The sequence below is a fragment of the Aplosporella prunicola genome, assembly GCF_010093885.1.
Source record: "Aplosporella prunicola CBS 121167 unplaced genomic scaffold K452scaffold_15, whole genome shotgun sequence".
NCBI classification, from domain to species: domain Eukaryota; kingdom Fungi; phylum Ascomycota; class Dothideomycetes; order Botryosphaeriales; family Aplosporellaceae; genus Aplosporella; species Aplosporella prunicola.
Genome location: NW_022983543.1, coordinates 51,062 through 77,359, shown reverse-complemented (window position 1 = coordinate 77,359; position 26,298 = coordinate 51,062). Strand labels below are relative to the sequence as shown.

At 51.7% G+C, this 26,298-nt stretch overlaps 9 protein-coding genes across 9 annotated transcripts; 4 read left to right on the top strand and 5 right to left on the bottom strand.

Annotated features, from left to right (window-relative positions):
- Nucleotides 1-1,077: 1,077 nt before the first annotated feature.
- K452DRAFT_272486 (uncharacterized protein) lies at nucleotides 1,078-2,342 on the bottom strand (the record flags this gene model as incomplete). Its single annotated transcript, XM_033539094.1, has 1 exon — nucleotides 1,078-2,342. One exon carries the CDS (start codon nucleotides 2,340-2,342, stop codon nucleotides 1,404-1,406), a length of 939 nt encoding a protein of 312 aa, XP_033396542.1. The 3' UTR covers nucleotides 1,078-1,403.
- Nucleotides 2,343-3,436: 1,094 nt separating this feature from the next.
- On the top strand, nucleotides 3,437-4,951 carry K452DRAFT_298912 (uncharacterized protein; the record flags this gene model as incomplete). Its single annotated transcript, XM_033542168.1, has 5 exons — nucleotides 3,437-3,578; nucleotides 3,643-3,707; nucleotides 3,756-3,958; nucleotides 4,015-4,640; nucleotides 4,713-4,951. 5 exons carry the CDS (start codon nucleotides 3,437-3,439, stop codon nucleotides 4,949-4,951), a joined length of 1,275 nt encoding a protein of 424 aa, XP_033396541.1.
- Nucleotides 4,952-5,583: 632 nt separating this feature from the next.
- K452DRAFT_298911 (uncharacterized protein) lies at nucleotides 5,584-6,218 on the top strand (the record flags this gene model as incomplete). The annotated part of the gene is made up of 2 exons (XM_033542167.1): nucleotides 5,584-5,673; nucleotides 5,790-6,218. The coding sequence occupies 2 exons, from the start codon at nucleotides 5,584-5,586 to the stop codon at nucleotides 6,216-6,218; spliced, it is 519 nt and encodes a 172-aa protein (XP_033396540.1).
- A 1,181-nt stretch (nucleotides 6,219-7,399) lies between these two features.
- K452DRAFT_298910 (uncharacterized protein) lies at nucleotides 7,400-8,944 on the bottom strand (the record flags this gene model as incomplete). Its single annotated transcript, XM_033542166.1, has 1 exon — nucleotides 7,400-8,944. The coding sequence occupies one exon, from the start codon at nucleotides 8,942-8,944 to the stop codon at nucleotides 7,400-7,402; it is 1,545 nt and encodes a 514-aa protein (XP_033396539.1).
- Nucleotides 8,945-10,249: 1,305 nt separating this feature from the next.
- On the top strand, nucleotides 10,250-12,846 carry K452DRAFT_272481 (uncharacterized protein; the record flags this gene model as incomplete). Its single annotated transcript, XM_033539093.1, has 3 exons — nucleotides 10,250-11,619; nucleotides 11,948-12,179; nucleotides 12,252-12,846. 3 exons carry the CDS (start codon nucleotides 10,250-10,252, stop codon nucleotides 12,708-12,710), a joined length of 2,061 nt encoding a protein of 686 aa, XP_033396538.1. The 3' UTR covers nucleotides 12,711-12,846.
- Nucleotides 12,847-14,181: 1,335 nt separating this feature from the next.
- K452DRAFT_298909 (uncharacterized protein) lies at nucleotides 14,182-14,569 on the bottom strand (the record flags this gene model as incomplete). The annotated part of the gene is made up of 3 exons (XM_033542165.1): nucleotides 14,182-14,304; nucleotides 14,383-14,448; nucleotides 14,501-14,569. 3 exons carry the CDS (start codon nucleotides 14,567-14,569, stop codon nucleotides 14,182-14,184), a joined length of 258 nt encoding a protein of 85 aa, XP_033396537.1.
- A 662-nt stretch (nucleotides 14,570-15,231) lies between these two features.
- On the bottom strand, nucleotides 15,232-19,512 carry K452DRAFT_351588 (uncharacterized protein; the record flags this gene model as incomplete). The annotated part of the gene is made up of 4 exons (XM_033545727.1): nucleotides 15,232-16,876; nucleotides 17,903-17,963; nucleotides 18,199-19,120; nucleotides 19,331-19,512. The coding sequence occupies 4 exons, from the start codon at nucleotides 19,510-19,512 to the stop codon at nucleotides 15,417-15,419; spliced, it is 2,625 nt and encodes an 874-aa protein (XP_033396536.1). The 3' UTR covers nucleotides 15,232-15,416.
- Nucleotides 19,513-20,545: 1,033 nt separating this feature from the next.
- K452DRAFT_229224 (uncharacterized protein) lies at nucleotides 20,546-22,072 on the top strand (the record flags this gene model as incomplete). The annotated part of the gene is made up of 6 exons (XM_033537023.1): nucleotides 20,546-20,645; nucleotides 20,710-20,965; nucleotides 21,025-21,130; nucleotides 21,189-21,272; nucleotides 21,337-21,876; nucleotides 21,932-22,072. 6 exons carry the CDS (start codon nucleotides 20,546-20,548, stop codon nucleotides 22,070-22,072), a joined length of 1,227 nt encoding a protein of 408 aa, XP_033396535.1.
- A 394-nt stretch (nucleotides 22,073-22,466) lies between these two features.
- Nucleotides 22,467-26,296, bottom strand: K452DRAFT_327169 (uncharacterized protein; the record flags this gene model as incomplete). Its single annotated transcript, XM_033544896.1, has 5 exons — nucleotides 22,467-23,144; nucleotides 23,197-25,598; nucleotides 25,673-25,844; nucleotides 25,878-25,953; nucleotides 25,983-26,296. 5 exons carry the CDS (start codon nucleotides 26,294-26,296, stop codon nucleotides 22,467-22,469), a joined length of 3,642 nt encoding a protein of 1,213 aa, XP_033396534.1.
- Between the last annotated feature and the right edge of the window lie 2 nt (nucleotides 26,297-26,298).

Genomic DNA, 26,298 nt, shown 5'->3' with positions numbered 1-26,298 from the left:
ATTTTTCCTCGGTCTTGCGCTGAGCGCTCCCGCAGACAACGTTGAAGAGAAGCGTGATTCCTTGGCCTGTCCAAACGGATGGGCCGTCTGTGGCGTAAGCCTGATTTCTCGCCTTGTGATTATCTCGTATCCTTAATATCCATTTAGGAATGCAACGGTAACTCCTGCAAAATCGCTGGGATAAATCGCGGCTGCAGAGCAGGCACAAGCGTAAGCAATATCTCGAAACAAGTTGAATGGTATTAGTATTAACAAATCCGTATAATTAGTGCATTGGTCAAGGTGGCGGAGATGGTCAGCTTTGTGGAAACTTCGATTTCGACCCTCTTGGCAATAACAATATTTGCCCGGTGAAGAAGTCGTAAGGCGGAGATGGCCGAGATCTTCTCTCAGTAGTTGTCACTATTTCAGTAGCGGTTTGAGCTCGCCCTACTGTAGTTCTTAATCTTATTATCGTTTTCTTGTTCGCCTTTTAATAGTGAAGTGAACGTAGCAATTTGATTTGGAAGAGCAATATTACTTACAGAAAGGAGGAACACTACTACTGTTCACGGAGTCGAGGGATACATAGTTCTGATGGCAACTATGAATTGTCTCTAAATCGGAACCGTGTGACAACCAACATTGCTATGCAAGACCCTTGAAAGGACAAAGACACTTCACTGAAATAACTCTCCATAAACTCTCTCCCACTTATTCTAAACGCTTAATTGAATACCACAACAAGGCCGAGTCCTTATGATCTTATAGCCCTCGTCGTCTCATTCTGATCCTCTTATTATATTAACCTTCCCCTCGTATCCAAAGGCCTTTTATTCCACCACCAACGCCCTGAATTAATGAAAGAAATGCTAAAGTCTAGTATCTACTTAAGTGGCTCTAGATAAGTCTAGGTATTTTCTTTTTATGCTAATTTTACTGATTGGGACGTACATACTTTATGTAGGCTCTACGGGTGTACAAAGTGAGAAAGGCGGTGATGAATGAGTGGAAGGAGACACAGGAGCGTAGAATTAAGTCAGAATAGAGAAGATTTCACTTCGAACACCGTCGAACGACATGATGAACAGAAACAGGCGTTGGTTCAGTCCGGCTCAGGCAACACTATACTAGCGAAGTAGACTCTACACAGCTACCCGGAACTATGACTACATGTCAACGACTTCGCCTTGATCACCTTATTTGCAGAGTGCAGCAGTGTCTTCATTACCCGCGCGAGTTGCAGAGTCCGGTGCTTCCTCTCCTCTAAACCTGGAAAAGAATAGCACCTTCATTCCCCTGCGACCTCTCTCCCCTCCACCCATCCCAGCAGGAACCTCCGCCCAAATCCGCACGACCAAATCAACGTACATAGCGAGCTCCTCCACCTTGATGTTCGACATTTCTCTTGCCCCGTTATCCATTCAAACCCACCCGTTGGCGCCCAGCTCCAACTCCACCAACCAAGGCGCGTTCGTTGGCTCTCCATTCTTGTCCACAATAGCAGCGTTCACCATAAGGCCTTGCCCCTTGTCCCTCTTGAACTCGTCCGCGCTGGCCGCGCTCAAAGCAGCAAAGCCACGCTTCAACGGCTGATGTTTTTTCACCGGCTCCTTCGGCAGTACCTGCCCCACGCCGTCAGTGTAGCGCACGCGGCAGGCGCCGTACTCGCGACGCAGGTGCCCGAAGCAGTGCAGGCGCGGCCTGACACGCTCGACGGCGCGGCGCAGATGCTCGCAGCCGGCGGGTTGGCCGTTCTCCGTGGCGTCGAGTATGTACTGCGGCGGGCCGTGCGTCATGAGCACGTCGACGCCTTCCGGAACGATTGACTCCTGGGTCCCGACGTTATATGCCCACTGGGGCGTGGCATTTGGCGGGTTAAACCGGTCCTGGTCACGTGGGTACTGGAACGCGGAGTGGCGGTGGTGGGGCGTGTACGGCGACGCGTGCACGCGCAGCAGGGCCCCGCTGCGCAGACGGTACTCGTACGTCCCCTCAGTCAGAAACTTGACGCCGCAGCTTTGCGCAAACGTGCCGTACATCAGTTTCGTGGCCTTTGCGCTTTCGGATTCGCTCCCGCCCTCCAACGTGTAGTGGCCAGTGTCCAGCGCGATGTCGTGGTTTCCAGCGATGACGAGCTTTAGCTCTGCCGATATGGAGCCCAGCAGGATAAGGGCTTTTAAAAGCTCGTCATGCGTGCCATTTTTGGTGAGGTCGCCGCAGTGCAGGACCACGTCGACGCGAGGGGTGGGACGATGGAACGCGCTGGTCGAGTGCGTGTCGGATAGAATGAGGAACTTGACGACTTGAGATGTTGGTAGTCTGGGTGTCTCGTTGGTGGGGTCCTCTTCGCTGGAGGACATGTTGGAGATCTTGGAGGGTCGACGTTTGTTACACCCTCTCTTCAGATTGTTGGAATAGTCGGAATTCTCGGTATTTTTTGCTGGATCTTATTTATATGAGTTGTTTACATGTTATACATATGCCTGGCTGGTTCCTTGGTACGGCCAGTCTCCTTGTACGGCTCAACCACAATACGATACCAAAGTCCGCGAAATTGGGCTGCAATTGCCGGCCGCAGGCGCAGCCGCTGGAGAAAAAAGCATGTGATTTTGCGGAAGCAGGCGCGGCCGTGTGTGCTGTTTCACCATATGGGATGCCTTTTTATTCTTTTCTTTCTATCCGAAGAAGGGGCGATGACATTGAAATATCCGAAGGAAACTGTAAAGTCCGTCACCGTGAAACGAGATTCACCGGGAAGCGAGATGGTGATACTTGTACAGAGGAGAAGAAGAGACCCAGCTACGATGTATAGAGCCTGTGTGTGCTCTAAGACCTTTACATCCATACCCAGGACTCGGGATATGAGCTAGACAAGGAGTACTCTGTAGGGACTGCTTGTAACGTCCTCTGTTTCGCTATACGGTGGATCTCGGTTCGCGGTAACGGACGTTAGTGCGGGCGGAGGGAGATGTTGTTACAGTCCATATATCCTCACATTCGATAAAACTTACTCCGAATGCAAGCCCTGGCTTTTCGTGAGAAGTGGCTCATAGGAGGTGTTCTCATTTACTTACATGCGGCGTCATGGTTGCAATTTACAAACGCAAGATCTGCGTCTGCACAAGAAGTGATCTATAGGGACGAAACACAATATCTCAGATGTTCCAGATTATCTCGGCAGGATATTCATCAAATAGTGTAGGTCCAGGTTGTCGTGCTGCTCCGAGCCGAGAAATGCGAGCGACATGATGGATTATCTGTTGGACGTGAAGAGGCACGTGAGAGGTTGTAAGAGATCACGAGAGGCAGGAAGGTGTTGGCTGTTTCTGCCGAGGGCGGTGAAGCGGATCCCTGCGCACGCTCGGCGCGTCGGCGAAAACACCACGGGGAAGTCGCGGCCGAGCAACCGCGGGACTTTGGAGCGCGCGAAGCCATGCTCAGCTAGCTGCCCATCATGCCCGTAGACAAGCAAAAGGCGCTGCTGTTCGGCTCAGCCGCAGCATTGCGCATCCTTCTCTTCACCGTCTTTCCTTCATTGCCAGACCTTCTCACCGGGCGCGTTGAGATCTCGACGCCCGTAACCAGCTTCAAGCGGCGTATGTCCTCGAGCTTCCCACCCATGCTGCAGCGCGCCAATTTGACATGCCTTTGCGTCTCTAGTCCAGGAAGGTCTCTTTCTCTACACCCACAATGTGTCTCCCTATGATGGCGGCGTCTTCCACCAGGTTCGCCCGTTCCGTCGCTGTCGCTCGAGCTTCCAGCTGACTCTCCAGGCGCCGCTGCTGCTGCCAATTTTCTCGCTGCTCCCCGATATCTCCGTGCACCCGCTTGCGACGAACCTCGTTTACGTGCTGGTCGACCTTCTCAGCGCCAATGCCTTGATTCAGATTGCGGAGACGGGAGAGAGCGTCTCTGCCCGCCTATACACATCTCCGAGGAAGGATATGCGATGGAGCAGTCTGGCCATTGCAGCTGGGTTCGTAGCAGGTCATTGCACATCACGACTGAAACTGTGCTCACGCGCGCCCGCAGGTACCTTTTTAACCCGTTCACGGTAATAAGCATGCTCGCGCGCCCAACGTCGGTCATCACCTCGCTGTTCATCCTTCTGGCCTTCTCCAGCGCCGCCCGCGGCCGCGCCGTGACATTCGTTCTATCCATCTGTCTCGCATCATACCTCTCGCTCTACCCGCTGCTGCTCTTCCCGCCGCTGCTGATTCTCTGCTACGATGCCGAGATGCGGCGAGCTAAGCCTTGGGAACGGCCAAACCCCGTCGCATACGCCCTCTTCCATAGCGCAGACGTCTTCATCACGATCGGCACGCTGCTGTACCTGTCACGTCTTTTGACCGGGAGCTGGGAGTTCATACCCTCGACCTATGGCGTGCATCTGCTACTCCCGGATCTTACGCCGAATGTAGGGCTGTGGTGGTACTTTTTCATTGAGATGTTTGATTCCTTCCGCGAGTTCTTCCTCGGCGTGTTCTGGCTGCACATGGTGGCGTACGTTGGAGGCTTGTGTTTCCGGATACGGAGACAGCCGCTGTTCATTGCCGTCACGCTGCTGGGCATCTTCGCCGTCTTCATGCCGTACCCCAGCATTGCGGAAAGCGGGCTCTACCTGAGCTTGATCCCGCTTTACCGCCACGTCTTCCCGCGTAAGTGTACCCTCACATTCACAGCATAGCCAATGGCAACTCAGCGGTTCTATTAATCTGACCACTACACAGTCACACGCTACATCTTCCTTACGGCCTCGACACTGCTGTACGCCAGCTTCCTGGGCCCCGCGTTCTACTACCTCTGGATCTACGCCGGGTCGGGCAATGCCAACTTTTTCTACGCCATCACGCTAGTGTGGAGTCTGGGCTTGACGCTGCTGGTCGCGGACACGATATACGCGGTGCTGAGGGACGAGTGGGAGACGGAGAGGCCGGAGATGAAGGGCAAGGAGGTGCGCCAGATGTAGAGTGGGAGATTTGGAATGTGAATGTGCTGTGCCGGGTAATAAGACTGGTGTTGAGTGAGTGCTGTGAGTTGGGCGGACTGTGTGATGGTTTGTGACAAGAGCAAGGAGGTGTTACGGATATATCGCCATGGCGGTGTTGTAATGTTTTGCATGTCGGTACGGTCGCGTCTATCGGTCATGAATGACGGTGCCGGGACGAGTTGAGCTAGGGCGTTTGCCCGCTTGTCTGCATGTCTGGCCGGCTGGGCTGCTTGCAACTGATGCAGGGAGATGCGCGTCCAAGTCGCGCCGACAATGTCTAGAGATGTCTGGCGCGGGGGATCACCATCACGCGCAAGAGCACTTTCCTGCGCGGCCTTTAGTTGCTGCCTAAGAGTTGCGGCTTGCGGTGTTGGTGTTTGCCTGGGGTTAGGGCGGTGTGAAATGTCGGGAAGGTGCGTGTGTTAGCGTTTGAGGATAAGGAAGGAAGTAGACGCAGACTCTTTCCAGTTTGGATTCATCTGCCTGCAGTTTCGAGCGGATTTAAGAAGCTTCTTTCTTCAACTCTCTGGCTTTCTTTCTCCACTACTTTTCGAAAGTCATTCAACTAGCTGACCTTCCATCCCAACTGCGTCGACCATCAGACTGTCACAATGGCTCCTCCTGCTAAAGCCTCCAATCTATCAGCTCGTGATCTCGAGGTCACTGCTCTTGTCTGGCAGTGCTTCAAGTCTGACCCGTCGGTAAGTTCAGCGTTCTGCCCATCCTCACCCTCACCTCACCCTCCACTCCGCAGCTTCAGTACCCATGAAACGCGTCTCGCCACACAAAGACAGCAAGCTAACAAGCCCTCACACAGGTCGACTATGAAAAGCTGGCGCAGCTCGCGAACTTCAAGAACGCTGCCTCGGCCAGCGCTTGCTGGGGAACCATCAAGAAGAAGCTCCTTGCCAACTCCAACAAAAGTGTCACCGCCTCACCCGCCAAGAAACGGACCGCGAAGCAGGCCAACTCCGATGGCGACGCCGGCAGCCCCGCCAAGAAGCCGCGCGGCAGAAAGACTGCCGCTGCCCTCCCGCCTACCCCATCTAGCCAGCCCACCGATGACGACGAAGACGATGACGAGGAGCCTACTCCTCTTGCTGGTGTCGCTGCTGGCGGCAACTCGCGCATCAAGGAAGAACAGCATGATGAAGATGGCGGAGTCGCTGTCGGGGTCGAAGTGGAGCTGGAGCCCACTCACACTTTCTTCGACACGTTCAATCCTTACGAGGATGACAGCGCTTAGATCTATGCCACGGCATGCCATCGGCGCACTTTCACTTTGGTGCACTACGCAGAGGATAGTGCAGCGCCTCTTAGGAGAGCGTTACTCTGGGAGGATTTGACTGGTCTTCTGGGTGGCAATTTGCATTTTGTGTTCTGATTCCTTCTTTCTTTCTTTGCTTTGCTCCACGACAGTCACGACAGCCCACGCGATGCATGGGCGATTCTATCACGGCATGGCGGAAATTTCCAGGAGCTTATTTGCCTCTTTGGATATCCACGGCCATTGCACTCTGGATATCTGAATCTTGCGCAACGAACAGCATTTGGACACATATTCACCCCTGCACATGGCATTTCCTTTCACAACCCCCACTCTAAAGCAGTCGAGTAGTGCAGCCCCATCATGTACGCGCCGCGGCGCCGTTGAGCACTCAAACTGCTCTCCGAAAAACTTAGCTAACTACTTCACGATCGAAATTAAAAACACTTTGCTCTCACCATTGATTCCTTGGCGTGTTTTCATCCACTCATTCATGTCAAAGTAGTTAAGCTCAAACAGCATGTCTGAGGTTCTGGGGACGTGATGTCTGGGATGTGCGGACATTGGGTCTACGACTTCCAGGAGCCAGTTGCAAGCGTGGCATAATGGTTCTGCAAGCCACGAGGAGATTACTTGGTGGAGAGGTGTAAGTGCATGAATATATGGCGGTGCACACAACATTTACCACAACGCAGCCAGTCGAACAACAAAAAAATCTTCTCAATTGATCAGTCGATACCACATCCAATCCGATCCAATCGTGGCATAATCAGTGCAATCAGAGAATCTCCCGCCCATTTCATGTCACGTCACATCACAGTACAGCACAGTACAGCCAGATTGTGCATTTTTGAAGTTTTGTTGTTATGCTGTTCTTGCTGTAATCTCCCCCTCACTCTCTTAAGGAAAAGCCCAGTTCTCGGGATTGGTTACCTGGCTCTTTGGACTGGGGAAGTGGTCGGGGAGGACGATGTCTCGGAAAGTCTCCACTCAGGCCGCTCTGTCGAGATTTTAGTCTTGTACGGGGAATTACATGAAGATGCCGACGGAGGGTTGAATCCAATGCTGTTGTCATCGCTGCTTTTGTCTTGGTCGTCCTTGAAGTTGTATTTAAGTGGGTTGGAGAGAGAATGTGCGGTGCTTGGGTGGGTTGGTCGCGCCTAGCCGCTGTCTGATGTAGGCGGTGTAGGTTCCTCAACATCATCTTTCTTAGCTTTCTTCTCTGTAACCTCGGTTTCCTCCTCGGCACTCTCTTCGCGGCATCGTTTTTTAGACTCCTTAGCAGTTTCTTCAGCGGTCTTCTTAGCAGCTTCTTCAGTATGTATCTTAAAGGATGCATCCAAAGCACCCTTTATGAGAGGCAGTCTTGTTTCCGTAGCCCACTCCCGTATGTTAATATGGATGCTCCTGGCATCATAAGCATCAGCCTCTCTCTCTAGGCTCAGCTGCAATTCCTTGATCGGACTCATGCGAAACACAAGTGCCGATTCCGTTTCCTCCCTCCAGCACACGTAGGTGGTAACAAATTCCGATTCAACGACCGTTGCGAACATCGCAGTATCCTCGGGGCTAGTCGAAATGCCGAGTTTCGTGTAGAGAAGATGGTTGGCTTTTACTGCTGTAGCTGCACCTAGGAGCGCCTCGACCTCGCCGGCACGCTTGTAGTTGCTGTCTGCACCTTCCCACTCTACGACGTGGTATGGCAGGCATGTGTCAGAGAGCACAAGCGCGTCCGCATACCTGCGAGTGAGCTCGCTATGCTGATCCTGTGTAAAAGAAGATTTAGGGTATCCGAATGTAATGCCAGGCGTGGGGAGAGGGAGCTTCGGCCCGTTATGGACGTTTTCTGCACTGGTCTTCCATTGTGCATCGTCAGTTCTTTGGACGTTAGGATGTATTTCATCTTCCTCACGGTCGCAGTGATCACCGTAGAAGAGACTAGTACTGTAGAGTCTCTTCAAGTCGTCCCCGTTCATGTAATACCGACAAGCGTGTTCGTGTTCCAGGAGTTTCATGATATACCGGGACTGGCTGTCCGACTTCTCCGCATCGTTCGCCTTACCCTTCATGTCTCTCCGCGGACCAAGGACGCGATCGACGATCTGCTGAATTCCAGGGGGCCGAGCATCCTTGTTGTATACTACGTTTATGCTGTGCGCACTAAGCTCGCGTACCAGCCGCTGAACTTCCTCACACATTGCCTTCTCTAATGCATCTGGCATCACAGAAGCTACGGTTGACGGCAGCGGCGGCGCCTTGTATCCGGGCGTCTGGGCTGTGTGCACGGCGAGATTGGCTATGGTGAGAGAGGCCCGTATGGCTGCCGGCTGGGCGGTCACGGTTGTAGACGGAAATGAAGGTGCACGTTCGGACATTGCCTTCCTCGATGCGCCTGAAGTCACAGACGCTTCGGTTGATGACGACATCCATGGCGGCGGCTTCGGCGGCATGGATTCGTGCGTCTGGATTGTGTGCACGGTGAGATTTGCTTCGGTGAGAGGGACCTGTGTGTCAGCCAGTTGGGCGGTCATGCTTGTAGGTTCAAGTGGAGAGGGCGAGGAAGAAGGCTTTGCGTCCTCTTCGTCCTTGTCGCTCAAATCAATCTGAGAGCTCTTGGTATCGTCCTGTTCTTTCTTCATCGTTCGGTCAGCGTTCGCATCGTGCGCAGCACTCTGGCCGCTATCCGAAGGGTTAGATGGGGTCATTTTGCGACGTTGAAAGTCTCAGGACAGCAGTGAGAGGTGAATGAAGCGCCCTGCCAGGCGAGGACGCCGTTGGAGGCGTTGCGCGTTGAAAGCGCCTGGCTCTGAAGCAAAGTTGGTGTGTAAAGCAACTGGTCGCGGTGCCCGAAAGAGAGCGTCGCGGCAGCGCTGACCAAGCTAAGCTAAGCCACATCCGGTAAACGCTAAGCCACAATAGGGAATGAGGACAGAGTCGGCTTGCTGCTCGAGACTTGGCCTTCCAGTGGGTGGGACAAACATACTGTGGTTCTCTTTCTACCGAAGAGGATAAAGACTTCCGGGGGTTATATAGGAAGTTGCGAGTTACTCGACATGTCGGAATTGCTGGAACACTGTTGAAGAAATAGACCGTCACGCCGAAGGTTGTATCTCCGGGTAGTGTTGCAGCATATTTGGTTCTGAAAATGGGAAGCCGATTTCCAGATCAACCCATTCTACATGCATTCATCATCTGATCAGCTATCCGATTTTCACAGTGCATATGAATCCTTGTTCACGACGTCAATTTCCAAGTTGAAGTACCCATGCAAGCATATGTCTGCGGGCCATCGACGCTAGCGGGCTGACTCAGCTCAGCTGCTATTTTGTTCGCTTCGCGGCTTCCATGGCTTCCTCTACTCAATCGATTCGCTTTCGATTCAACTTCTAATGATTTTCGTGGTATATATCCCCCAAATATTGTCGCGAGCCGATTCTCAAGTTGTTGGAGGTGTAGTTCGCCATGTGTGGTCAAGGCTGAACCTACTTTCAGCTGAGCTGCATCCCGATCTCTTCATGGATATAGGTACCCACCTCTATGCAGCGGGCGTCTCTCTGCGGTAAGTCCGACGGGTACTTTAACAAGGTTCGTATGGGGGGCCAACATGGACAAGTGACTTTGCGTTATATATAGTAGCGCATTTTCCACTCGCATTTAGCCAGCTTTTGCTGTTTGTTACTACCTATCCTGCTCCTACTCACCCACGAAAATTTCACCGCTCAGACTTTTTTTCCGGCTTCAATCAAAATATGGTCTCACAGTCTTGGTCTCGCATACCTAGAGATTCTGTCGAACAGGACGATGTCCCGGAGACCCTCCGCCCAAACAGTTCTAGCGAGAGTCCAACCTCGCTTCAGGACTCGAATGAAAATACTGAAGTAACAACACACAGCCCGACACCCTCTCGCGTTGATGGTTCGAGGGGCGCGACACTTAAGCCACCTTCACCAGTGTCTTCCAGAGACCTCGAAGCCGATGAGCAACAGAATGGACCTCATGAGCCATTCAAGATGTTGCCGCTGCTTTATCACAAAAAGGGCACACAGAGATTCAATGTTACCAAGCGGCTTGGCACATTCCTTGTTGTCTCAAACGTCGTTTCCATCGTTCTCCTGGCGGCAAGCATCTCGGCATTATCGTTCCTCTGGTTCGGGGGAGATACTAACGTCTCCTGGCGCCGGGTCATGATACATGGCTGGGTGAATCAGGTAATTACTCTCTGCACACTCGCTATCCGTTTGGCCATGTCAACCCAGGCCAGCACTGCAATAATGATGCTTGCAGCTATTTCTCTTGAGTCCATGGCCCAGGGAGGCGTTTCGCTTGATCAAACTCCTGCTTTGTCGCTCGCACGAGCCGTAAACACCGGACCTATAACTTCTCTTTTGCCCTTCTGGCGCAACCTTCAGCGGAAGAGGAACATGATGGTGCTTATCGCCGTCAACTTCCTAGCATGCACATCCTTGCTGTCACAGTTTACCTCGACCTTGCTGCTTTGGGATGTCCGTCCTGGTCCCGTTCTCGGCTTTCCTACGAAAACTAAAGCTATGATTGGGTACCGCATGGAGGATTACACTCGGGGTCTTTTCAAGTCCATCCTGAGTAAGACTCCATATTATTGGAAAGCATCATCGCCGAACTATCCTACTTTCGCTGAATGGAACAGCAAACCCAAAGATCTTCCAGAATCCGTTGTGGATACGGGACCGACGGTTCGCGCACTGTTGCCATTATCTTCAGGAGAAGACCGCTCTAAGCTCTCTCAATACACTGGACCTGCCTCTCTGTTTGATGCTCGAGTTGTCTGCGCAAGACCGCCGATTGTCGTTAATGAGACTTGGACATTCAATGAGACTTGGACAAATATACTATATTGGGGCAGCTTTTCTCCAGCATATCTCGAAGACGATCTTAAAGATACCTTTCCCTTCCCTGCAGCAGACACAGAGGTTGCCCGATACAAGCCAGACCTCATTTTGAAAGACAAAAAATCTTTTTTAACTGACCAAACAACTTCTTCTTTCCGGATATTCAGCATTCCTGACACCGGACTCATCAGTTCGATTGACCCAATACAAGATGGCACGTTGCAGAACTTCAGTAGTTATAAGTCTCCTGTCAATAAGTTGTATCAAAACTTCACTGAACATGAGTCTTATTTCGATGGGTGGAAAGCAATGGATAATAAGAATGTGGAGTGGAATGTTGAAACAGGATGGGCTTACTTCCTTGTCAAGTCTAGTCCCCCTAATTTAACGCATTGGGATCGCGAAGAGCATCCTAATCGTACTGTGGGGAATAAGGGGCCGTGGGCCGAGTATTTAATACCAACGAGCAACGGTACACTTCCAGTAAGCGTAACAATGTGCTACGACGCATTGTAAGTACTCTCACACTATTGTTGACGACCATCTGTTATAATAAAGAGGAGAGTTTATTTACTTATGTATTTTAACATACGCTAACCTGACGTCAGATACCCCTATGCCTTTGGTAGGGTTCGTGTCAAACACGTACAAGACTACTATATCACGGCAGAAAAGAAATCGACTCATAACGAGCTTCAAGTTCGATGGGATCCCACAGCCAAAAGACACGACACAAGATCGTTACGAGATCAGCTAGACACAAGCAGACTATCATCTGCCGATCGAGGCGTCCTGGACCTAGATATTACGAGTGTATATGCGGCTATGGCCAATTTCAAGGCTTCATGGTCTCCAAAACACGACTATCTTTTCAAAGACGGTTAGTAGCCTGGATAATGCAATATATGTTAATGTCGCTAAGGTATCAACAGATCAAAACATTCAGACTCGCTGGCCATTGAACATGTCTTTTAATCCTCCTCAAAGTCAAAGTTATAACAACAGCGAGACCCAAGAGCAATTCTGGACTAATTACTCCACAAACGAAACAGCTGATTTCCTCAGCTCTACAGTTTGGGACGCATTTCTAGGTGTTGTCCAGAAAGTCATAGTAGACCCCAATTCCAATACCGAAGAACTCGAGTTAAATCCTGTTCTAAACAGCTTATTCTTAGATATAATGGAAGAGACGGAAAATCCAGCACTGGCTTTACAAGCGCTCCTTACGTCTGTGATACGGACAGCCTACTACGACCTTCTTCCCACCTTCAACGCCGAGGAAATCATCGAAACAACATCATTCGAGCCATGTCAGGTGCCACAGCACACCAAGGGATTTACCATAGTCGCAGTGAACATTGTGCTTCATCTGGCTCTTTTTATTACTACCGCCATCTGGTTCGCTTCCACTACCCGCTATTCACTGTTGAACAACGTCTGGCAGGCCGTAGCCCAGCTCAAGGCGCCGGAGACAGAGGAACTGCTGAAGGAAAGCTCAATGGTGGACGACAAGACTGTGAGAGCACATGTCAATCAGTTAGAGCTGCGAAGGAGGTTTTTTGTTCAGAAACGGGACGATGAAGAGAGAGTCTGTTTGTCATGATGATGGAAAACGAGATGTCTTTACCTAGATGCCTATATCGAAGCGCAGATCAGAATGGTTTTCGAAGACGACTGTAACAACTATTCAGGGAACTGGACCTAGTCATCAGGATAAGGAAGATGCCGTACAATTGCGGAAAGGATAATAACTCACTGACGTGTATGCTGAACGGTGATCCGGGTATGCGCAACTGTCAGATTACGAATTTATAGCTTGCCGTTGTTTATTCGATACAAACTTGTCCAACCAATAATCATTTGAGAACACTCCCATGCACAAAAATTTTGTTTATCCGTTGGTGCTTAGTCGTAAACTTGTTCCATCCAAAATTGTGTGCCGGTCGGCGGAAGCTGCCGGTCTGCCGGTCGACCAAAAATGGTGTGTATATAAATTTAACTTTCACATTATTTAGATACATACGACCATAGGTCATAGAATACTGGGCATCCCGTCCGCTCTGCCATACATAAGCTATGAACCGGCTGATTAGTAGTTAGGTGGGTGACCACTAGCGAATCCCAGCTGTTGTATGTTTTGTTTTTGCTTTTTGCCGTGCTGTACTACCCCACGACTTCCGAGCACCTGGCTTATGGCTCGTCTGGTGCTTTTGCATTCTGAAGTTCTCATTAACTAATGCCTTGCTAATCTACGAGTATATGTTATCCCGAAGCAGCAATAGTACTTTTGGATCATTTATGCTCATCCACTGTTGTGTCTTCCGCTAAAAAAGTTGGTACAGGGTGTGGCCACGTCGGAGTTGATGCCCTTTTGAAATGTGTATAACTGTAGTGTTTACGGTAACTCTCTAATTACCTCAAACTAGGGGTAGTTGTTTCAAGCAAGCGTTAAACCTGAACTAGAAAGGTTTCTGCTGATTCTCATGTTATACCTGTAAAAGGCATCAACTCCGACGTGGCCACACCCTGTATGCCTTTTAAACAATTAGTTTTTGTAGTGACAGCCAATCATACGGGTTATTGGTATTTTGCGTTGGGGAGCAACTAGGGGTCTAAATATTAGGTTGCATGTGCTCTTAGAGAATCTTGTGGACAGCTGAAAGGCGGCTAAGAGTTAACAAACATGAATATTCTTTATCTATTCTAGGCCAAACTGAAAGCAGGGGACTGGGCATTATCCGGCAATGATCCTTATACATATACTTATCATACCTGCTGCAACTTATATAACCCACCTAAGAGGAAAACGACTTAAGTCATTTCGCTTCCCAATTTCCCTGCTCTTTTCTGCGCGATTTCGTAGTTAGTAATACAAGAGCAGGTGAGATATAGAATCAGATACACTGTAAAGCTTTATACCATCCAAAGACCCCGTTTCTTATCTAGCACGCATGACCATGGCAGTAAAAACACGTTTATATTAGCTACATAGCCAACTACTACACTACGGGCTCTCCCCTTGCATCACCGAAACGGGCTCGCTCACCTGCTCATTACCCTCCACATCCAGCAGCTCAATCATTTTCTTCAGCAACTTCATCACCATACGGTTCCGGCTCAACCTGAATAGGGCATTCAACATAATACGCCGGCACTATACCATCTATCTTGCAAGGGCGGCCTTCAGCTCCCTTGCACTATAAGAGTCAAAAAGCACGCATTAGCAACACTGTCACGTTTGCATGATCGCTCGGGTTGTGGGTGTCGCTGCGTACCGAGGTGCCCCTGTCGCAGGAGAATTTCATGAAGAGGTGCTTGCATTTTCCGTTCTTTGTGCATTTCTACGATGCGTGAGTGAGGGCGCTGTGAGTATGTGCGAGGAGTTGCACTTACACCGTCCCATCGGGCTTCTCCGAGCGCGGCGGTCAGGAGGACGGTGAGAACGAGGGCTTTGACGTGCATGGCTGCGAGTGCGCTGGTTGTGGGGTTTGGTAGTGGACTTTGAAGGCGTTTGAGTGAGACTGGGGATGAGACGGAGAGTAATGCAAACGCGGGGATCGATAGTGTATAAATATGCGTGCGTTGACTACATTGAGGGATAATCCATGCGCTTTTTTTTGTCGTCCCTTGGTTTAGTGAATCGTCTTCTATTCTGATCCGATTCATGATGATGCGTCGAGCTAGCTTGGCGCCTACGTCAATGATGCACATACGTTCGAACAACACGGTATCTATCAGCAGATGCATTTAAGCCTGCAGTATAACTACTCATTTAGAAACCAGAGTCGAAGATAATTTCTTTCCTATTGTCTCAAACCATGTAACCTTAATAATGTACTACTCCTCTCAGATCGTGGTGAGGGCACTACTGTAAGTACATGAGGTCTTACATAATTTAGGGGTCGGAGAACCCTCCAAGATTGTTAACTACATAGCGAATGTTACTGCTCGAGTACTTCAAAGAGACAAAGATAGGAAGACAGGGTAGAAAATTAAGAACAAACCAGTGTAGAAAGATAGGGTCTAGTGCTGCCCTTAAGAGATCTCAGTGAATAATTCCTATCAGTATCCGGGTAGCTCCATGGGGGCCTTCTCGGGTGAACGGCGCAAACATTTTATGAGATCTGGAAGTGGATTAAAGACCTATATGTATATAAGGCTCCTACCTACGCTTAAGTGAGTAATCGTATAAGCTTTTACTTCCGCTATTACAATAGGTACGTCCGAAACGAAAAAAGATCAAACATTAGCATTACCCAACCCCACCAAACGTTCCTAAACTCTTCCCCACGGCTCTCCCACCCTCACTCTACTCCCCCTCTCTCTCCTGCTCACGCCACCTCCCCCCAAACCGAACCTGCACCACCACCAAACCCAGCGCAGCAACCATAACGCCCACCAGCAACGTGAATCCCCAGCCGGCGCCAATCCCCTTAATAACCGGCATAGCAGCAGCGGTGCCCCCCGCACCCATAAGACAGCGCGCCAGATTCATGGCCGCGGAAGCCGAAGCGCTGCGATCAGGGAACACGTCGACGATGTACGTGCTCACCATACTCTGGAGCGACATTGCGGCCCAGCCGGTGAAGAAAGTCGCGATAATCGGCACGGCGAGATGGACGCGCCGGTCCAGGCTCCAGCCGAACACGAGCAGCGAGGCCACTTGCATGGCGCTCCAGACCCAGACGGTGCGCAGGCGCGCCGTGTCGAGTGGTATCGCGACCTCTCTGCCCGTGGTAGCTGCTGCGGCGGCGCACTTGCGCTGGATGGCGCGGTAGTCGTAGTCGAGGATCTTGCCTGTGGAGATGGTGCCGACCATGGCCCCGACGCCGTTCGCGATGAACGTGAGCCCGATCTTCGTGTCGTCTAGCCCGTACGTCGTCTTCATGAGCGAGGAGAGCACCGTGATCGATACTTGCCACGCCATGTAGTAGAAGGAGAGGAAGGCGATGATAGGGACGACGCGCTTGTCGACCAGGACTTGGAGCGAGGCGAGGATGTTGATGGGCTTTTTGGGTGGGAGGTCCGAGAACTGTTGCGGCGGCATTGAGGATGAGCGTCGTTGGTATCGATGCTGGTATAGCGCCAGAGGATATTTCCTGATGATGTCTCCGCAGGGCACTGAGCCATTGCCTACCAGTGCCCGCAATGTCTCTGGGAGAAACACTACCAGGAATAGGAGGAAGGCCCCAGCGTAGATGGCCAGGAACCAGAAAATTGCCCTCCACCCTAGGCTGCTCGAAAGCGCGCCGCCAATCACTGGCCCGATGGCCACTGGGACAAGGAGCCCCGCCTGGAATATGCCCATGAACCCGCCCCGCTCAGCGCGCGTCGTGATGTCGCCTATCACGCCCGACCCAATAGCAATGGTAGCGGCACTGCCCGTGCTCTGGAGACAGCGGACCGCGACCAACGTCGCGTAGTTTCTGGTGTTGGCCAAGGCGACGCACGCGGCGAAGAAGACCAGGAACGTGCAGATGTACGTGATGCGCCGCCCGCTGGAATCGGCGACCGCGCCCCATAGGCTCGGCGCCAGGCCCTGGAATATCATGTACGAAGTGACTGTGAGGTTCACCAGCTCGACGCTTACGCCCAGGTCGGATGCGATTGTCGGTAGCGAGGGGAAGTAGATGTTCGAGGCGAAGCCGGAGAACGTCGCGGCGGTCGAGACGATTATTATTATGAAGGCCTTCTCGGGCTTGGAAAAGATGCTGAATGGTTGCTCGTTGGATGCACTGGCCGGTTTGGGGCTAGCGTTTGCAGGCGCCTCTTGAGGCTCGGTGGTAGCAGTGCTACTTGGCGATGTGCTAGACATGTTGGTATCGTGGAAGGACAAGTTTGTGTGGTCGAGGAAGCTGTGAGGTTGGATCGTTAAACTTATATATAGAATATACGTTAGCAGGCAGTTAGCTGATCGATTGGCCTATCTGCCTTGGCCTTTCCCTTTCTGTAGGTCGAGTTCGGAACTCCGAAAATGGTGGCGTCCAGCTCCCCGAGTTCCCCGATGCCTCGTTGCCAGCTCCATATTACTACCTACAATGAAATTACAAAGCGTTAATGTCTTCTAAATGCCATAAGTAAGGGTAAAACTCTTTCTTGCTTCTGAAAAACACCTTACCTTCTTATTTCAGGACATCCTCAACCTTCTTCCATCCACCACCTCCCATTAAACCTTCTACGACACGATGTCCATCCCCAACTTCGGCAACAACTATGCCGTCCTGAATCTCGACCTCATGAGCGCCCTTATTGAGATTGTCCAAGGTACCGAAGCTGGTGACGCTTTCATCTCAAACACGAAGAAATGGGTCGACGCCGTGCACCGACTGCCTACCCCGCCGTTAACCATCTTTACATCCCTGTATTTCGCAAACGATACAGCTCCGGAGCTCAAGCCAGGCGCGCCGTTCACGGAGTTGGTGGATGGTTTCGGCATCTTGAAACAGAGCAGTCCGGGAGCTCAGATTGATTCGGCTTTTGAGGTTGCGGACCGCGACATCGTTCTGCAGAAGACGAGGTGGTATGCGGGCTCCGAGAATACATTGGAGCAGATTTTGAGGGCGCAGAATATTGATACCGTCATTATCGTAAGTGGAAGGGAACCGGAAGTGACAAAGCAGCAGACTAATGCTCTTCAGTCAGGACTTGCTACTTCGGGCGTCGTATTGAGCACAGCCTATCGGCTGTTTGACCTGGATTACAAGATGTAAGAATAAAAAGATTTGGGGGGAGCTAAATGCTGACTCGGTGTCTTAGCTTTGTGATTTCGGGCAACGTGCTCGAACTTCCAATCACCGACAACGATACCGTGAACAATGTGGCCTTGAACAAGATAATACCAAAGATGTTTGGAAGTCTTGTCACGGTGGATCAAGCTATCCAAGCTCTCGGAGGCTCCACCAAAAGTCAAGAAACGTCTGTTTAGATAGAGCCTCGTTGGGAATATGTCTCTGGGAGCACATCAAGTTGTGCCGTTTTTGTGATAAAACCCAGCAATTAAGCAACAAAATTCAATTGACCTCGTTTACTGGTGGTAGAAACCAGTTGTGATGTATGTTGTCTCATCCCTGTCCAGAAGACTGATCGTGCACCATGGATGTGACCGCGAATAGCATAGTGCCGAATTCGTCTAAAGACGAGACCCAGTGGTCAACTCTGCTCCGTCTGTTCTCGATGTCTGCTTCCGAAAACTCCAGGGGAACTGGCCAGAGCTCATCAATACGAAGCTGTCCGTCGCTGCCCCACTTATGCAAGTATCCGTTGTAGGCAAGACTCCAAGCCCCCCGATCAGTAGCCTGCCACAGTTCCTTACTGCCAGGGGCGGGGACACCTCTCAGCTCTGTGCCGAGGAACGTCGGCAAGCCATCGCGGGCGCAAAGAAGGCTGTCGAACAAGTACATCGTGTAGATGCTCCGCCGTTTTGCCTCAGCGACGATCCAGGATTCCCACTGGGGTCTTGAATGGTTGAGCTCTGCTGTGGACACGAGGCCTCTACGGGAAACCTCGCAGGCCATGTCTTGGAGGTTGAGCATGGCTTGCTGGAGCCCACTTTCTCTTGTCTCGTCGAAATGAAAGTATATGAGCATAGCGTAGATCAGGTAAGCTTGGAATGCCGCCAATAACTCCATCTCGCCGTAGCTTGTATACTCGGAATACAGTCTCTCCATTTCCCGCTTGAGCGTGTCATGGACGGCAGGTTGGCTTCCTGGTAATGGCTGATCACAGACGCGTGCAAGAGTGAGACAGTTTGCCAAAGGGGTCGAAATCGAAGGCGGCGCTTGTTGGTAGAAGTGAACGAAAGGTGGCAACGTGCCATTGCGCACCGGTGATAGAGAGTATGCCTTGAGGATTCGCGATAAAAATGCAGTGACATTGGGAGGGTATGACTTTGGTGTTTGATCCGTCATCGGCAGGTACAGCTTCAGCCATCTGTTGCGGACTTCTTCGGGATCTATTGTACAGACCAGATCCAGAACAGCAAAATTCAAGACTTGCGGCGTGCCTCTCGAGGAGCTGGAAGCGTTTAAAGTGATGAAAGAGCCAGAAGATGACCAGGAAGTAGAGAAATTAGATGGTGATGGTGAGTGTATTGCATTAAAGAACAATCCCGCTGGTTCGGGGAGATGACTCGCTTGACCGCCGGTCTTGGCAATTCCATTGCCACTGGGATTTGTGTCTCTGGAATCGACAAAGACAGAGCCCAGCCCGCTGTTATTTGTAGACCTTCGACCGGTATCCTGGGTCGCTGATTCTTCGTACGCACATTCGTCTGTAATGCCACGCTTCTCGCAGCGAGTGCAGTATGGTCGGGTTTGGTCGCACCGGACCTTTGATTGGGAGCATGGAGCGCACGCTTTTTTTCGTGGAATGGTGACTTTGGGCGGAGTTTTTCTAGGAGTTTCCATTTCTGTAAGTGAGCATATCACAATGATGTGACCCGGACAAGATAAAAATTACAGTAACGAGGGACGAAGAAAAGAAAAGGAAGAAACGCCAACAGGAGTGGAAGCTCCATGCCGGAACATCTGACACGGAAACGGCTCAACGAATTTTCCGTGGTCGGAGCTGCCGGGTCTGCGGAGAGAGCAATCTAATCTCCATCACCTCCACCTTCACCCTGCCACCCAGCATCACCTTCTCTATCACCCCACTTCTACAAACAAGGACGCACAACGCTCAATAAGCGCCTTACTAAGCATGCAACAGGTGATCCGTGTTTGGTTGAAGAATTCAGACGCAAACAACTGTCTATTTGCTGGAGGTGCTTGCTTCCTGCACCGCTTCTTTTCATAACAAACTTCACAGTTTCGCATATTGAAAACACAAAAGCCGACATCCTCTTAGCGTGAGGCTCAGAGTACACTAACGTATGTCCAGCCTTTCATCCATGAAAGGAAAGTGGAGATGTCCCGGATATCCTGTCAACCGGCTTACGGCTTGCCTACCTGCCAAACGGGGCCTTGGGGCCTTGAGGCTGGGGCATGTCTGGGTTCTGGTTTCACAAATTAGGTAATGATTGATCTTTGTGATTTTTTAGGGTACCGATATGCTCGAGATCCCTACTGAGACATTCTCACTACAAGAGCCTCTCTGATCTCTATTGTGGCCCGTTGGCCACTGTATTTCTGATCAATGCTCTTGAAAATAGGGAGATGATGGTGTGAGCCGCTCAGAAAATATATGCATTGACAGGGGAGCGGCTGCAGAGTTCCTGGAGACCCCTTGTACACTGGGCTCTGGCCTTCCATTTACAGGGTTAATTCCGATTCAACCACGCTACGCCATGTAAGTAGCCTCGTCATTCAATGCAGACTTCAGATGGAAGAAGCATGATCCACACAAGGTCCTTTCAGTACAAAAAGGCATACAAATCCACAAGCGCGTCAGGGCAAGTAACCAAGCTACTCCCTTGCTACCACCTAGAGTTCCTTTACCACCATGGCCTCTTTCGATGAAACCGTCAAGGCTTTCCGTCACAACTGTGAGGAGGACAAGCTACCTCTCCCGCGGGTTACCCTTGGCGCCATCAACAAGGACGGTAAAGAGCATACGAATTCATTCTTCCATTTAATGCCTGTTGTTTACTGACCACACAAACCAAGGGACCTTTCACTGCGCCAAGGCTTTTGGAGAAGAATCTGCCGACCCCACTGATGCCGATGCCGTGCATTGGATCGCCTCAGCCTCCAAGTTCGTGACCACCATTGCCGCGATGCAGTGTGTCGAAAGGGGCCAACTAAGCCTGGATTCCGACATAGCAGAAGTGCTGCCCGAGTGGAAGGATCCCCAAATCTTGACCGGCTTCAACGACAAGGACGAACCCATCTTCCGACCAGCCACGAAGGCTGTTACCCTGCGGTAAATTGCGCGCTTGTAGTAAAAGACTGGAATTTGTACTGACATGAAATGATCATCAGGCAGATGCTGACCCACTCCAGCGGCATGGCCTACACGTTCATGGATCCGCTCTTGGCGCGCTACCATGAGCTGCATGGAAACCGGCCCTTAATCCAGCAGACCATCGTAAGCAAACCCATTCCGGCAACCATTGAATCCATCTTCGTCTAACCGCGAAGTACAGAAAGAATCATTCCACACATTCCTCCTCTTCGAGCCGGGTGAACGATGGCTGTACTCCCCCAGCATCGACTGGGCAGGCCTCGCAGTAAGTCCCGCACCCCCTAACAACACCAAACCCAGCAATTCACAACTCGAACTCAAACCACAAGATCGAACGCGCCACATCCATGCCCCTGGGCGCGTACATGGAGCAACAAATCTTCCGCCCCGTCTCCGCCAATGACACCACCTTCCACCTCGACCAACGTGCCGACCTCCGCGCCCGAAAAGTCAAGAACTGGGAGCGCGAAGGGCACGTCCTAGTCAGGGAGCGACACCCCATCATGCCTGACCCGGTCGCCGACGACTTCGGCGGCGCCGGCCTCTACGCCACCGTCACCGACATGCTCAAGCTCTACCGCGGCGTCCTCACGGGGACGCTCCTGCGGCCCGCGACCGTCAGGGAGATGTTTAAATCCCATCTGCAGAGCGGTACCAAGGGCCTTGACGACCCGGCCGAGTACGCGACGTACCGTAATGCGGTCTGGAACGCTACGGCGTTCTCGTCGTTCCGGAAAGGTATCTGGAATACGGTCCCTGATGACGTGCCTGTGAGCTTTGGGCTTGGTGGCTTGGTTAACACTGCTGCTGTTCCGGGCCGACGGGGCGAAAACTCACTGACTTGGTGGGGGTTCCCGAATTGCTACTGGGTAAGTCTTGTGCATTTTTGAGTTGAAATCTAGTTCATTGATTGATTTTTTGTAGTGGATGGACCTCAACAACGGCGTTGCCGGCATATACCTCTCTCAGCTTGTACCGGCCGGAGATAACAAGACTATTGAGCTGCTGACTGAGTTTGAGAAGTTCGTGTACTCGAGTCTGGATAAATCCACGTCGGGTCAGTGAGACATTTATCTGGAAGACTGGTCCGCTAGCTCAACGGATTAGCCAATCTGTTAGATTTTTGAACTGAGCAACTGAATCCTTGGCGCCATACAAAACGAGACTGTCTTCATTCCATCATCTTAAACTGTCCTAATCACAGCAGTGTATACCTCTGCTAGTATGCACAGCTCTTAGACCTTTCGACCTTTTCCTCCATGATAACATGACACCATGACTTTACAGCTCCTCAAGCCATACCCAACGCCGAAAAGCAAACCAGCGCTCATTTTCCAGAAACAAAAACTCAGTCCATCATGTATTTAGCAACCATGCCAAACGCTCCGGACGCAAAGCAGAAGCGTCGCGCGTGCGTGTTCTTAACAACACATCCTCGGACATAGCAACATACCATCACTTACAGAGCCTCCACAGCCCTCATCAACACATCAATACCCCTTTCGTCCACAACGTCCTGGCTCTCCTTCAGCAACCAGCTGACATCACTCTGCAAGCCCAACGGGACATAGCAGCCTTGCCTCGCCTGGTCCAGGCTCTCCTTAAGGCGGCTCGTGTGCTCCCACTCCTTGGCCGCGACCTCTGCGCGCTCAATCACCTTGGCCGCAATCCCGCACATAGCCGCGCAGTGCATGCCGAAGCTGCCCTCGGCCACGCCGTCCTCGAGCTGGTACAGGAACGTGACGCGGCGGTTCGCGTCGTCGACGTGGATCGCCATGCGCTTGGGCTTGATCTCGGGGTGTCCGGAGAACTCGGTTGCGAGGGAGTGGTAGTGCGTCGCAAAGAAGCCGAGGCAGCCGATGTGCGTGGCGATGTGGTGCAGCACGGCCTGGGCCACGGCAACGCCGTCGTAGGAACTGGTGCCGCGGCCGAGCTCGTCGAGAATGACCAGCGAGCGGGGCGTGGCTTCTGAGAGGATCTTTTTGGTCTCGGAAAGCTCGACGAAGAACGTGGATTGCGCGGCGAAAATGTTGTCTTGGGCACCGAGACGCGACATGATGCGGTCGACTGGAGTGAGGGTGGCGGAAGTGCAGGGTACATGGCATCCGATCTGAGCAAGGATGACTGCGATGCATGTCTGGGATTTTGTTAGCATTCAAATCAAACACGGTGACCGGAAGTTGGCTTACCATTCTGAGAATCGTCGACTTTCCAGCAGCGTTAGCACCCGTCAAAAGGTCGATGTTCGGTGAGTCGCCACCAAGCTTGATGTCGTTCGGGATGAAATCCGTGACGTTGGTGAGCATGCACGGATGACGCAGCTCCTCGAACTCCAAGACTGTTCTCTCATAGTCAACAAACTTCGGCCTGCAACTAGGCTCCCCGAGCGAAGCGGAAGCCTTGGCAAGGCTGATGAGACAGTCGAGCTGGGCAATGATCTTGACAGCAGCCAGCCAAGTGGAGTAGTCTTCATCGAATCGCGCATAAAACCTTCCTGCGACCTCCTTGACGATCTGGCCGTGTGTTTCCTGTGCCTCCTGAAGTTTGCGTACAAGCCCCCGGAGCTCAGGGCTGTAGTACCGCTTGACCTTTGCCGTGGCGGACATCTGGTCCCAGGACTTTGGAATACCCTTAACCTTGATGGGGACCTCGAGCTGATAGATTTCCTTGCCGTTGTCGCGATAGCAGATGGCAGCGGAACCCAGCTCGCGGCGAACGTTTTTCAACAAAGACTCGAGCTCCGCAAGCACTTCCTCAATCGTTTGCTGGCTGTCATCAAAATCTTGTTCTACACCAGGTTCCGGTACCAAGATGCCGTCTTGTTTAGCCTTGCCGCGGTCAAAAGCATCTCTCCAATGCTTCAGCGACCCAGAAAGATCGGGCATTGCAGATATCAATTGGCCAATCACGCCTTCACCAGAACCAAATTGGCTCAAAAGGCTCATGGTGTATTCGATCTGTTCGAAACCTTCAACGACCTTGACAAAATCTTGGGCCTTAATTCTGCCAGCGTGAACCCTGGACAAGAGGCGCTCGAGATCTGGCAATTTGCTCAAAGAGGCAGTAAAGCGGTCCCTAACTGTGTTGTCTGCGTTCAGGGCATCAACTGCATCCAGTCGCTGGTTGATCTTCCGGGCATCTGCAAGAGGATGGCAGACCCATTGCTTGAGCATGCGCTTTCCGAATGGAGTGATGCACCGGTTGAGCATGGAAAACAACGTGCCATCCGTGCCGCCATCAAAGCTGTTGGCGAACACCTCAAGGTTGATCAAACTTTGACCGTCAAGCACCAGGCTCGTAGCCTTCCTGATCGGATCATACCATGAGAAGTTCCCGAGGGTCACAATGTCCCTTTCGATTTTGAGAGTCCGAAGGTATTGAAGCAGAGCACCAAAAGCAGACATAGCAAGATCTTTGTCTTCTTTGGCTTCTCGTAAAACGGTGGGCCAGGCTTCGATGTTATTCTGGTCGGCAGAAACGAAGTATCCGCTTGCGTCAATCTCGCGAGAAGTGTTGTCCGCTGACCAGAATTCCTTAGATGGTTTGAGGTAGTTCCAAAGAGTCGTAGGACTGGTATTGTTCTTGAGGATGCGGAGTGCCTTTGCGGATATGCAAGATTTTTCAAGCAGTAACTCGCCTGGCCGAATCTGCGCGACAAAAGTCTCGAATTTTGTCATGTCAACATCATCCTCGAATTCACAGAGCTGGAACTGGGCCGTAGCGGTGTCGACAAAAGCGATACCGAACGCAGGTAGGTCGTCTCGGTCAACCTCCTTGATGGCAACGCAATAGGTAGACATGTCATCTTGGAGCATACCTCCATCGACAAGCGTACCAGCTGTCAGGACCGTTGAAAGCTCCCGGCGGATAACCTTGTCTTCTTTGGAGACTTTGGTGGGTTTGGCTCCTCCCCTCTCGCGCATCTCCTTGGCTAACGCAGACTCCATTTGATCCACACGAGCAATCTTGTAGCCCTTGGCCACGAATTGGTTTGCCCACATGTCCAAAGAAGCTTCGGGTACACCAACCATGCGCATATTGACACGGTCCGTAAGCTTCAAGTCAAAAAGCTGGTGGCCAATCGTGGCATCGTTTTCATACAGCTCGTAAAACTTTCCTTTCTTGAAAAACACGATCGTATCCCAGAGCCTTTGCTTGATTTCCCAATACTGCTTCTCAAAGGGGGAGAATTTGTTCCATGCCAGAGGTGGGATGTAGATGGAGCGAGGATCATAGTCAGGATGATCAGGAGGATTTCTGTCTGCGTCACGAATATCCGCAAGCCATGTGTAGCGTTGCTCCGGCTCCGACATGTGCGCCTTTGGCTTGGCTGTTTTGGCAGTTGCGGCTTTCTTGGCGGTATCTGGAGAAGTGCGAGGATTCAAAGGTCCTAGGTTCTCGGGATCGTATTTCCATTGCTGCGCCGTGGAGGTTGCTCCCCTATCCATGTCGACATCCTCATCTTCAGAGGGCGGTGGAATAGGAGACGACTTCTTCGAGACTTTGCGAGATTGAGGAGCCGATGCGCGCTTTCGTTTTCTTGGCGCGACGTCTTCATCCGAATCATCTGGGACAACGAAGTCGTCTATATCTGGCCAATGTTAGATTCCAACTCCGCAACCAAAATTGCGCGTGCCTCCGCAACGAAGAAGTCCGTTGACGTACCCTCATCCAGCATGGCGGCCTCCGTAGCGGCATCAACCCCATACTCATCATCATCCGAGTCTTCTGTCACAAGCTTTCTCCGTTTTGCTCGTCCGTTGGTCACTTTTGCTGATACAGGTTGAAACGCGTCGTCTTCGTCTTCGGATTCGGCATAACTGATCGCCTTCTTCGTCTACTAGAATGTCAGCCCGAGTCCCAACGATACTCGTGAAGTGCGGCTTGCCTTTCGGGATGGACTGGTTGCAGCAGCGAAACTCGGAAGCTCTTGGAGGCCATCAGCACTCGGAATCGTCGACATTTCAGAAGCGACAAACCGTTCTCTTTCTCCTTGCCCTGCTCATCGCCGCTGAACACCGGGCTCGAAGACATAAGGGCGTCACTGCCAGGTACGGGCGGCAGAGCACTCGCATCGCTCTTCCGCCGAGTTTCACGCGTCGCTGGGGCGGGAGTAGGCGAGGATTTGAGCGCCGTGTCCGGTTTGGGGCTGCTGGCGTCGGCCTTTTTCTGAAAGAAACCAAGGATTGATTTCTGCGTGCTTTTCGGCTGGCTGGAGGTGGAGGCCTGCTTTTTGAGCTTGGCCGGCTTTGGGGTGGACATTTCGTTTCCCTCGATACCTCGCGCCATGG